At 36.6% G+C, this 12,857-nt stretch overlaps 1 protein-coding gene across 1 annotated transcript in view; it reads right to left on the bottom strand.

Moving 5' to 3' along the window:
* Positions 1–12,436, bottom strand: part of LOC118443014 (uncharacterized) — a 28,382-nt gene extending 15,946 nt beyond the window's left edge. Inside the window, exon 1 of the mRNA XM_035869413.2 lies at positions 11,049–12,436. Coding sequence (XP_035725306.1) covers positions 11,049–11,421 — 373 coding nt within the window. The 5' untranslated portion in view covers positions 11,422–12,436. The remainder of the gene's footprint in view (positions 1–11,048) is intronic.
* Positions 12,437–12,857: the final 421 nt, after the last annotated feature.

Raw genomic sequence — 12,857 nt, forward strand, 5'->3', positions numbered from 1 at the left:
CTGGCTAAGGAAGGCAACGTAAAAGGTCTTCGCATAATACGGGTAGCCCTGGAATCGACGGGCTGCCATCCGATAAGGAGGTTTTCAGATACGATCTACAAGCAGGCTGGTTAATTATATATTAATACCTTCGCGTGCAATCCTTGGCTGCGTATGGTCGACGTTAAGGGACGAGTGAGACGAGATCTCTCTCTTTCTCTCCCTCTTTTCCTCTCTCTCTCTCTCTCTTTCTCTCCCTCTTTTCCTCTCTCTCTCTCTCTCTCTCTCTTTCTCTCCCTCTTTTCCTCTCTCTCTCTCTCTCTTTCTCTCTTTCACTCTTTCCCTCTCTCTCCCTCTTTCTCCCTCTTTCTTTTACTCTTTCTCTTTCTCTCACAACATCGTCTAACCTTTGAAATAAAAGGAGAAAGAGAAAAAGATGGCTGGAGGGTGTCGAGAAAACTGGCAATGGCGAAAAGGGTCTATCCAAGAAGAGGACCGTTCCTGGCATGCCTCTCTTACATTTTTCGAGCGTAAAATTGAGACGTCGTTACTCGCTGGCCAACACACGCGAAAAACGCAAGGCACACGCGAGACTCTAAGAAAGAGTGAGATAGAATACCTCTTTGATCACGAAGATCGTTTCCTTAGTTTCTCCCCCTTCTTTTCTCTTTCTATCGACTCTAGGAAAGATCGATTTCGACCTCTCGATTGAAGAACTCGATCACGCTCGATCATTTGCCTTTCATGATGAATCGCCTTCGGGATCCGGTTTATTGAACGCCGCTAATATTAATCCTTTCCAAAGCGTTTTTTAACTACGAACGATTCTTTTATTTTTTTATTCCTTTTCTTTTTTTTTTTCTTTCTTTTTATTTTTGCGGAAGATCGAACGTCGATGAGACTGTTAAACGTTTCCAAACTGTATCGAATCGACGATATCGCGAAGAGAAATACGGTGCGTTCGGTTCTTCCCATTTTAACGGTCAAAAAAGCCGGTCTCTTTTTACGTGTCCTGGTGGAATAAAAATTAACGACATTCCTGACAGCATAATTTGTACCGCTCAACCTCAATTAAAACACAGTGTTTTCTTTTATCTATCATATTTTAATATCCTCGCCACTTAGCATGCACCCGTATGCATAATGTACGAACTACCGTGGTAACCCAGGACCAGTCTTATTTCCACTTTGAAATTTCGTTCAACCAAAAGCTATGCGCTGAAACGGACGAAAACACGTTGTAAATCTTTGACCGGCTAATTCGACTACTCCGACGCTCGTAAAACGTCATTATTTGCTCGGCCACTAATAATTTTTTTCTTTTTTCTTTTTTTACAACGATATTCTCTCTCTCTCTCTCTCTCTCTCTCTTACTCTCTCTCTCTCTCTCTCTCTCATCCTCTCCGACATCCGCGGCGTTACGATCGAATTAAGTATCATCACGCTATAAGCCGACAAAGTTCTCGCTTTAATTAATTTTCACGAAACAAAACAATACATGTTCGTTAGAGATTGTTGAATTATCTACACCGTTGCTACTTCTTCGTCACGAAACGTTGTTCAACCTACCTTGAATGTTAATAATAATAATAATAATAATAATAATAATAATAATAACAATAATAACCAGAAGAAAGTTCGATGCAGAAGCACAGCTTCGTTCGAAAGTTTAATATCTTCCTCGAAACATATCAATCACCATTACACGCTTTGATAAACGATAATTATATATATATGTGCATGTGTATATGTGTATATATATATATATATATATATATATATATATGTATATATTTAAACTCAAATGTATACACGACGATAGTAATGTCAAAGTCAGTTAAGTTAGCAAGCACCTTTTCAATATGATATTTGCGAGCCAGCCCGAAGCCCGCCAGCTGAATTTATCGTGATCTCTATCGAACTGTTATTCGAACATGAAAGCTAAGGCGTTTCTGTGAATGGTAGGAATTATTTTTATTATCGTTTTTTATCTGCCATGATAATAAGGGTTCGACGTATTCAGTACGATTGTACCTAATAACGTGTTACTCGTTAAGAGAACCGACAATGTCAATTTTTATGCGGCGGATCACGCCTACCGGAAGAATATTTATTAGGTACATTTCATAATGTTAGAAACAATTTTAATATGTGGAATTAAAAGATGATCTTAAATCGAAGGTAACCGTCATTATTTCCTTCTGAAATTTATCTAATAACTGAATGAATTTTCTTGGATCGATCGTTAATTAACAATTCTTTGGGCGCGAATTTATCAAGGAAGGAATAATTCCTTCGTCGGCTCGTGCTCGATCGCGTTTTGCCGCCAATAAAAAAAGAGAAATTGCATGCCGTGAACACGGCCCTCACGCGCACAACCCTTTCCCTTTTTCCCTCTTTCTCCCTCTTTCTCTCTCTCTCTTTCTTTCGCTTACTTGCTTACTCGCTCACAACCCCTAATTACTAACCACGGGTTGTTACTCTTGCGGCATGTCATTTGCCCTACGATATTATACTCCCGTCGTCGCGTGAGATCTCCGACGGATCTTTTCCAGGCTTAGTCGGCCGATTGTTTTAAACGACCGATTGGAATCGAATTCCCTTTCGTCTTTATTCGCGCCTACGATTATTATCTTTCTATTCTCGTACTCGTCTTTACGTATTCTCACGTGGCCAGGGTATTTATTGAAAAATAACGTATCTCTATTCTATTCGATTTTTATCAGAATAATATTAAATGTGATATTAAATGATAACGTTAAAAAAATACTGTGAAATACGTCACTACGTAACTCTCTCTCTCTCTCTCTCTCTCTCTCTCTCTCTCTCTCTTTCCTTCTTTCTATGAGAATTATTACAATTTCAGTAAAATTACTTAATGTACGAAACGTACATTATTATGATTATTTTCACTTTTATATAAAAAATAACGAAAACATCAAGCAATAACTATAAATTTTGTAAATTTCACATTGTATTGCGTGAATATTGAAAATGTTATAAAGGATTATCGGTTATGTCGACGATACTGAAACTAATTTGTGACATCGAATTGATCATAGATTTCTTTGAAGAGGATTTAACTCACGGCCTATCTTGACTTTTATCCTTAAAGGTGAGTTACAGTTGAACACAAGCGAGATATTTTCTACCTGGTTTAATAATTTTAATTATACGCTACCCTAAGCGAGATAAGAACATCGAGTAAGTATATTTCTAGATAGACAGATAGATTATGTGGCGTAAATTAATTTCCTATGGCTAACCTTTCTAAGCGATTCGACTGGCGTCAACGATTAAGTTAATTATATATCATTGTAAGAAAAAAACTCGAACGAGGTAAACGAAAAATATCTTTAATTTCATTATGCTTCAATTTTCCTTAAAATTTTCGAAAAAAAGATAAGGACTAACGATATTCTATATGTAGTAAAATTATCAACAAGATTAATCGTTTTCAGAAGCACTGTAACATGAATTTTAATTCTCTCATTTTTCGCCTTGAGTTCTAAAAAATTAAATGTCTCTGTAGTGAGATAAACTCGAGTCAATTTATATGAACATGATAAAATACAACTAGGTAAATTGAATATTTTTTCTTTTTTTTCTCTATTTTTTCTTTTTTTTCTCTTTTTTTCCTTTTTTTTTTTTTTGAAAATCTTCTAATTGATGTGCAATTACGCACGACTCGGTTAACGTAAGAAAAGTTAATTATAAATCATAAAGCAAATATATAATTTGTAATAGGATAATAATAAGATAAGAAAAAGAAGGAAAAACTAATTGAGCCAATCGTTTAGTGGATCAATTCTTTGGAATTTTTCGAAAGAAGATGAAAGATATACAATTGAGAGGGAGAGAGCAAAATGTAGAACAATAAAAAATGAAAAGAAAAAACGAAGAGGGAAAAAAAAAGAAAAAAAAGAAAAAAAAGAGAAAGAAAAAAAGAAATATCATGTCTATGAGAGCTCGGAAGAGTGTCTGCTTCGACGCACAGCGTGCGGTAATCCGACAGAGGCTAATTAATGCTCGTTACGCAAGAGGCGGCGGGACGATTAGGGCCGATGCAATAAATAACAATTTTAATTATCAGTGAGCGTGGCAAGCAGAGTGAGCCGTTGGCGAAATTTTACCGGCGATTTCGCATGAAATTCGTAGAGTTCTCGCTCGAGAGCGTATGTATCTACGTGGATACGCGTATACACATATGTGTATGTTTGTGTATGTGTGCATCTGTCTGTCTGTCTGTGTTGAAGAAGACATGATGATAAGCGACAAGCGATTCGCGTCCATTTAACGGAATCATTTGTAAGGTTCTCGTAGAGCGACGTACGAATCCACGAAACAGACGACGTAATTGCTTAGCGGCTTCTCTTAATCGTGCGAAGGGCTCCTTTAGGACAAGTTAGAGAAATAATCCTTGCCTGTCCTAACATACACAATACAGGTTGAGTAATATAACTTGTTACGAGTTCATGTTTCGTTAAATAATGAAGATTTAAATAGAAACATTTAAGATACCTGAGTGATTCAAAAATGCAATTCAAACAAGTATTATAAAGTATGTTACTTTTGGAATATACAATAATAAAATTCACCCTTTGTATGTTGAAATAATTTAACATAGATATATTATTTTATATAATTTTATATAATTACAAAATATAATAAACACATTATGTAAGTAGATACATTATTATATATAAAATATACAAAGTATGTTTCCATAGACTGGTAACTAAACTCATTAAACTCTATGATTAGATTTATTTTACTACACAATTTTTAAATCCTGATAACTTAATGCGCCCCAATCAACTTTTATGATTTAAACAAATCATTATTCTAGATGATAGATCCTTCTAAAAATTGTGCTTCTTGTCTTTCAAACTCAGTTTATGTGTACCATATGTACGTACCATGATCCTTTATCCTCAATATTAATTATCTTTAATATATCTATGAAACTAACGGATCAAGTAATAAATATAAAAGTTGACAACATACGACCGACAGGTGTCCTTTTCAAAGAGATAATCGATATCTTTTAGTATACCTTTTACAAATGATTTCGTTAAATCGAAATATTATCGTAATCTTCGTATGAGCCATACGTTTCGCCTACGGCTAAATTTCACCAAGTTCCTTTTTGAAAAATATAATAAATATCTCTACGTGTGTTGATTTAGATGTATCGAAACAAATAGAGAGACAACAAATACGTTGACATTAATTACCTCATCGATTCTGTCTTCATCGAATTTACAATCAAATTGATTATAAACTTGTCGAATGTGTTAATTTCATTTACGGTTACCAAATGCTGATATTTTATGAGAATCTTAGCATCAACATGTACGCTAACAAATATTTGTTGTCTTTTTAACGTAAATTACCATTTATTCTTTGTTTTCTTACCTTAATTCACAATCATTCTTTTCTTTCCATTTTTTTTTTCGTTTAGATGCGATACGAATGCAAATGTTAACACTATGAAATCCGTTTCTTCCTGAATAATATAGAATCGTTCGTTTGCAGGGTAATTTTTATTTATCACCGTCCCATTTTCCATATCTTATTTTAATCGTACAAAATAACGGAAAATTTTTTAATAACTAACACATTTATTACACATATAGCATGTCTCTAATTTGTTCGAATAATAGTTCTGCATACTCCATTCCTTATCACAAGGTATATATGTTCCTACATTGTTTTCTACGTAAGATATCCTCGACTGTAAGATATTACCAGGTTATTGTCAGCCATTAGTATACGCTCGTTAGTACATGTACTTTTAACGTAGCTCACCTTTTATCGTACCGACTATCGTAAATGGAAAGGAAAAGACATGCTAACGAAGCGGATAATGGTAAAACCGCCCGTTTTGGCCCAATAATTGTTTTTTCGCATACTTGAACAAAATATGTATTACATTCTTCTTTCTTTTTCACTCGTAAGGCACCTTCCATCAAAAAATAAAAAATATAATTAACGAGCTGTCGTTGAAATATTTTTCTTCTCGCTAAAATAAGTATGATGATGATGATAATAACAATAATAACGATAATAACTGTAATTATTTATATTATTATCGATAGATCTCTCGATCGTCTTAGAATGATCGTGATAAACGACAAACGATTCCTAGACGTTCAAGTTGCGAACCGCTAGACAGCCGCAAACGGGAATTCATGATAAATGCTTCTACCGTAATTACTTTTCCGACAAGACAGCTTTTTCCAGAAATACGTCTTCTCTCATTTCCTCTTTTTCTTTTTCTCTTTTACGCCAAAGTTTCCGGTGTATTACTCGCATCACTAACATCGACGGAATTTCTTTTCAATTCGGAGTACCTAAATATCTATCTATTGATAACCCCGTTAATGTAATGTTTGAATTCGAGAAATATTCAAAATACGAGATTTAAAATAATCCAATGATTTCTTTCCCCTCAAGATTTCACTTTCGTAAAAAGGAATAAAAATATATCCAATATTCATATTACAACTACAATCATCTTCTTCGCCATATTTTCTATTACAATTAGATAATGCTGTTTTGTTAATATTTATATATCTTTCGTATCTCCTCATAAAGTTTGTCCGACTTTAATTGGTCGTTGTTGCGAACAAATTTCTGAAATAATGTTACCCAAGAAGAAATTATATTCTGACGGTAAGAGAGAAGGTGAAACAAAAAAGGAGAGAGACAAAGAGAAAAAGAGAGAGAGAGAGAGAGAGAGAGTCGGCACGAGTCGCTGAATTTGCGGGAGAAATAACTCGAAAAGTAATAAAAGGGAGATTCCTATCGTCCAAGACAATTAGCGGAGCATATAAATATGACGTATTTATAGTCTGTCAGCCGTATCTTACTCGCTTCATTCTTCTTTTTCTTTTTCTCCTCTTCTTCCTCCTTTTCTTTCGTTTCTACCTCCTTCTTCTCGCCGACTAACCCCGCGCCATTATCGTAATTCAAACTATTTAATTAATGTTTTCCCCCTACTGAGAACGAAGAGATACGAAAGAATCGAAGACAAATAAATCATAATAAAGATATGATATAATAGTATGAAAAAATTTCCTCGTGACGTAACTATTTTTATTAGTGTTTTTGACAATTCTATGGGTAGATATTATATTGCCTGAATGTTTTTATACAAGCTAGGAAAGAAGCAAAAAGAAAGAAAGAAAAAAAAAAGAAAGATGTAAAAAGAAAAAATAAAGTCTCTCGTGTATAACGAATGATGATCGATTCGATTTCGAGTGGAAGCAAAAAAACGAAGCAGCCGAATAGAGAGAGACAGAGAGACAGAGAGAGAGAGAGAGAAAGAGAGAGAGAGAGAGAGAGAGGAAGAGAGAGAGAGGAAGAGAGAGAGAGAGAAGGAAAATAAAAGAAATGTCGAGGACAAGAGATGTAGGCTAAGAAGATCGTGCGAGGACAAGAGATAAGAACGGCTTCGTTGCTCTTGTGCGAAGCGATAATAAGACCGGCATAGTTTTTGCTTATAAGCTGTCGATTTTCTCTTAGTTCTCTCTAGGGACCAAACCCCAGAGACTAATTATTGGATCCTTGGGGAAATACGATACAGAATCTCTTTTTTCACGCTCTCGTGGACCGAAGGAGATAACGACGCTCGTAGTGGAACATGACAAAGTGAAGATTCTCTGAAATCGAAACGATATGTTTTCAGGTAATGAAATTAAGATAAATTAATCCTCGAAAAATCATTATTCATTTTAATGAGCTGTAGATTGTATTGATATTAGTGTGTCTTGGAAAAATTAAGAATGCTTCTATTGAAAGAAAGATCTATCTTCAAATTTGAGGAAAAAAAAAAAGAACGCATTTATACATTACATTAAAATATTAATATGTTTTAAAAAACTAGAGATATGGAAAAATCATTAAAAAAAAAAGTTGAAAAAAAAAACACACACACACACACACACTCGGGTACGTGCGCGCATATTTAGCTATTTAAAAAAAAAAAAAAACACAAAATAGCTAATAGATCATAGATCCAATGTAGAATAAAGAAAAACAATTTATCGAGGCTGGACAAATCTACAATCTGATTCGTATGGAAATTTTTAAAGATTAACCTTCGAGACGATTCAATTTGTCGGTCGTGGTGCGAGTATTTCTAGCGGCCCGTGGCGAAATTCACAGCGTGGCACGCAAACCACGTTCGAAAATTAGCTCGTGACCGAATAGAAGAGACGGCGGTATTGGTGATCGCTATGGTAGTAGTTAGAATAAGAAGAGTGGATGAGGGTAAAGGTGGAAGGAAGAGAAGTATGAAGAAGAAAAGAAGAAGAAGAAGAAGAAGAAAAAGAAAAGAGAACGAACGTATTTCCAAAGAAGGAAAAGAGAGAGAGAGAGAAAGAGAGAGAGAGAGAGAAAGAGAAAGAGAGAAATGAAGAGAGAGGGAAAATAAGAAAGATAGAGAGAGAAAGAGAGAGAGAGAGGAGACATAGGGCTGGGAGAAGGCGGACGGTGGAAGAAAGAAAGAAGTTTTGAAAAGGGACTAACGACCGGCAGTTAACGGCGGCTCTGAAATTGCTGGTTGCCCGCTGCATCTTCTACGGCCAGGCCAGCCCGAGAATTATTAAACTGTAGTTTAGTTTAAATTAAGTTATTACTCGGAGCCCGTACGTTTTGTTTGTCCTTTTGTTCCACGACTATGACCCTTTCTCTCTCTCTCTCTCTCTCTCTCTCTCTATCTTTATCTTCTCGTTCTCTCTCTCTCTCTCTCTCTCTCTCTCTTTCTCTCTTTCTCTCTTTCTCTTTTTCATACCTGTGTCTTCATCTTCATCTTTTCGTCTTTTGACTTTTTATTTCCCATCATTTGTAAAAATTTCACAATGTTTTATATTGATCAAAAATTTGTGACAACTTCAATCCTCCTCCTAATTGGTTTAATCTCCTTTATGTCAACCTATTAACTTTTTGTCACCACTTTGTTAAAACGTCTAAAATAGCAGATATATGATAGCCTTCTGCTAGTTTTCTTTAATAAATATTATGTCTTCTGCGAAATACGAAGGAAAAAGAAAATATAAATAAAAGAGAAAAGCTGCGAGAACGGCACCAAGCTTTTTCTCAGGCATTACCGTATTGAGAATCCAGCCATTATTTTACGATTAGAAAGACTGAGCGAAGAAGGGTATATTAGGCTACTTAACAAAAAAATGTTGATCCGACGTGGTAGGGTTAACAGACAGAAGAAGCGTCAAGAGAAGTTAAACGGAATGTAAAGTTCCCTTCTCTTTCTCCTCTCTTTTGTTAAAAGCGGGAAATTCAAAATAAATGGGCCTTTCACGATATTATCAGTATTTGCGACATTTTTTTGCTTATGCAAGCCCAAAGAACATCGAAAGGTTTTGCAATTCCTTCAATAAGAATATTTATCCAATCGAATTACTCTTAATTGAGATAAATGTTTTGTTTAATGAAGTAAAAAGATACAAACATTTTTTATCGATTCTATTTAAAGCACTTATTGATGGCAAATAATTAATCGCTTAATTTCTTCGTTTTTATAATTATTTCAAACGTTAAAGAAATAAAATGTATGCAACAACAATTTTTCTTTTTCTTCTTTTTCAAACGGTTCCAATCGATTGAAACTTATCGAAAATTCGAATAAAAATACATAAAATATGTGTACGAGATTCAGAGTTTTACTGATAACATTCAGATCGGTGGAATACAACTTTTGAAAAACGAGAAAAGAAAACGATATAGTTGAAGGCGGAAAGAAAAAATAACTTAGGTAGAAGAATAACGGTCGAGTAGAGCTCACGCACGCGATGCTGACAGCAAGCATAGCCGTTGAACTAATTATGTAAACGAGACTTTTGCAAAACTCGATCCCAGAAGAGCGGCAACGATTTCAACTTACCTGACGTCTCAACGCGTGTTACATTAATTAGAATGATAACGATTAAACCATAGTGGCAATGCAGTAAACGTATTACACTGAAATATATACGATTATTTACATTTTTAAAAATTGTCATTTCTGATAACGTATATATTTACAATGTTTTTTCTTTTCTTTTTAAAATTCTCATTTTCTCTTTCTCTCTCTCTCTCTCTCTCTCTCTCTCTCCCTCTCTCTCTCGCTCTCGCTCTTGCTCTCTGTCTTTCTATCGGTAGCTCATTTGTGATCGTATATATGTAAGTACCTATCTAAATGTGTCGTAGAAAAACGAAAAAATATTTCTAGTAAAAAACTATGATATAAATTCAATGTAAAATAACGATAACACGTATTCAAGCAGCAAAATTCAAAAGTAGTGCCAAGTCACGCAGCCGTGCACGTTTGTTATATTATTATTCTAAATACTGACGATAATGTCATCGTAACGAAACACGTCGAAAACTTCACGTTCCATCGATAAACTTAGAAAAATTTATGTACGTACATATCTACCTGAGTTAAATACTATTTGTAATAAACACTTTTAAATATGAAACAATAATTAAGACAAGAAGAATTGACATCATATTATACAAAAAGAAAACAAGAAAAATAAGCAAAAAAGAAAGAAAAAATAAAAAAGTAAACGCTCATAAGTTGACTGATGCCGACGAACAGAATGTTTAAAACAGTATAGTTAAGTGGCGCACCCTTTCAAGCATAAACACGAGTTAGGTATATGAATGAGATCACGTAAAAAACAGATTTCCACCCTCAATCGTCTTACGGATTTTCCGCCGGCACGGAACGTGATTTTGGCTCGACTTCTGTGTTGAATAGGGAGTCGAAAAAGGGCGTTGCGGATAGGGTCTAAGCTTGTAAGCGATCCCAAGGGCTCGTCAGGAACGATCTTATGATTGACCGCGTTACAACACTCCCAATAGACCACTTTTTGATCCGCCTTTCGAGAGAAGATTTTTTTCCTTTTCTCTCGGAGATAACTATGATATTAGCCTGCCAGACTATTACACACACATTGCTGGAATCCGTTGATTACGAACGATAGCTATTGATTAAGATGAATATTATGAAAGGAAGAGAAATACTAGTTAAAAGAGACTACAAATATTAGGAACCGTACCTTTTTTCTCATCATCCTCATCGCCATGATCTGCATTGTGATGAAGATGATGAGCTGCCGGATGATGACCGGTGATCGTCGGTACCAACGGATGATTTCCTAAAGCAGGATGAGGATGATGAGGATGATGATGACTGAGAAATCTGACAGCCGCTGCAGCTGCCTGATGCTGGGCCTGCATCGTCTGTTGAACTTGGCTTTGGACCTGCCCAAGAACCGGATGATGAGGTGGCCATCCCGTAAGATGGAACGGGAAGACTGGTGTCGCTCTTTGAAATAATCTGGCCGGTGCCAGAAGCGAGCCGCCGGATGCAGTAGACCCGCTACCAGGAGGCAAAGGAAAGGACAAACCGCCTCCTGGTTCCAGGACCATGTTTGGTACCAGCTCGATGATTGATCTTCTCTCCTGCGGAGAGGTCTCAATCTTTTCTCATCAAAGGAATATTCAAGAATTGGATATTCTTTTTATGTTCTCTCTTTGAGGCCTTTTCGATCACATTTTCCGATTCTCCCTTGATCCATCCGTCGACAAAGCTTATACGATCATTTCCACAAGCTCCGATACGATATGATATGAAAATATTTTGGCATAGTCTTTCGGGAACAGAGATTCGATAGAACGTTTGTGGAAATAAAAAAAAAATAAACAACAGAAACCAACCGCGTGTCTCGACGCTATATCCACTGTCCGTCGGATAGTGCGAGTTAAACCATGCGACCTTATCGATAAGTATTATGATGTTTTCATTAATTATCAAGCATATCTGAAAAAAACGTTTACTATGTAAAGCGTAGATGTATCGTAGCACGCACGAGTCGTGTATGGCATACGTCAGGTGTCACGATAAGGAAAATACCGGCGACAAGAGATCGAGTTTACCGAGAAACCTTTTTAGCCTTTTTATGCTTTGGTACTTTCTCGATTCATAGACTAGACGTCGGTCGATCTAGGAATAAAGGATCGATAAGATACAATGACAAAATTATAACAATGAATCCATTGACACTTCAGCATTCCTTTTAGTCATTCCACTGACAACACAGATTGGCAAAGGTCCTGAACAAAACCAAACAGCGAGAATTTCATGCATTGCTGTCAACACCGGATCCTGACGATTTAGGGAAGAGTCACTAACACTATCTTTGTCTTTTCCAAACAATAAACGTCAACGCGACACTTTCGTCCATGTTAGGTGGCCCTCAAGGTATTCCTCAGAAGAAAAGAAATCAAAACCGTAGTTTTGATGGTTTGGGCTAAATTAAAAAAAAAAAAATCGTCGATTGGATATAAAACGCGAAACTCGCCGATTTTCCAGGGAATCCTTGCTCGGTAAGTCGAGCTGTCAGTTGTTGTTGAGACCCACTACGGCACGAGCCAACGGCACAGCACTATCTGCCCGGAGACTCGAGTAAACGGAGCTCCCCTCTGTTCGCCTAACCAAAACTGGTTTGGGTTTCCACCCAAGGTGATGTGGATTGGCCGTCCCACTGTCGGCCTCGCGGATACCACGATATCGTCTACCAATCCGGAGTCACGGATTACTCGCTCGGCAACGCCCACGGGGAGCTTTTTTTGCCCTCGAATTGAATCGACGCCCCTTCCTTGCTCACGCTCGACCCTTGGTGGGGACGAATCAATTGGCGGCTGCCCTGAAAGCGGCCGCAAGATGGCTCCTCCCTGCCCACACACGCGCGCGCTTCACTGAGCTACCCCTAGACTCATTCCCTCACCAACTCAAGCGAGTCTAGCCAAGTCACCCGATATGCCACTGAACTTACCCTCTAATTCCATCCACAAGCTGGACCCCG

This window comes from Vespa mandarinia, chromosome 4 (assembly GCF_050613455.1).
Source record: "Vespa mandarinia isolate Hongniang chromosome 4, ASM5061345v1, whole genome shotgun sequence".
NCBI classification, from domain to species: Eukaryota; Metazoa; Arthropoda; class Insecta; order Hymenoptera; family Vespidae; genus Vespa; species Vespa mandarinia.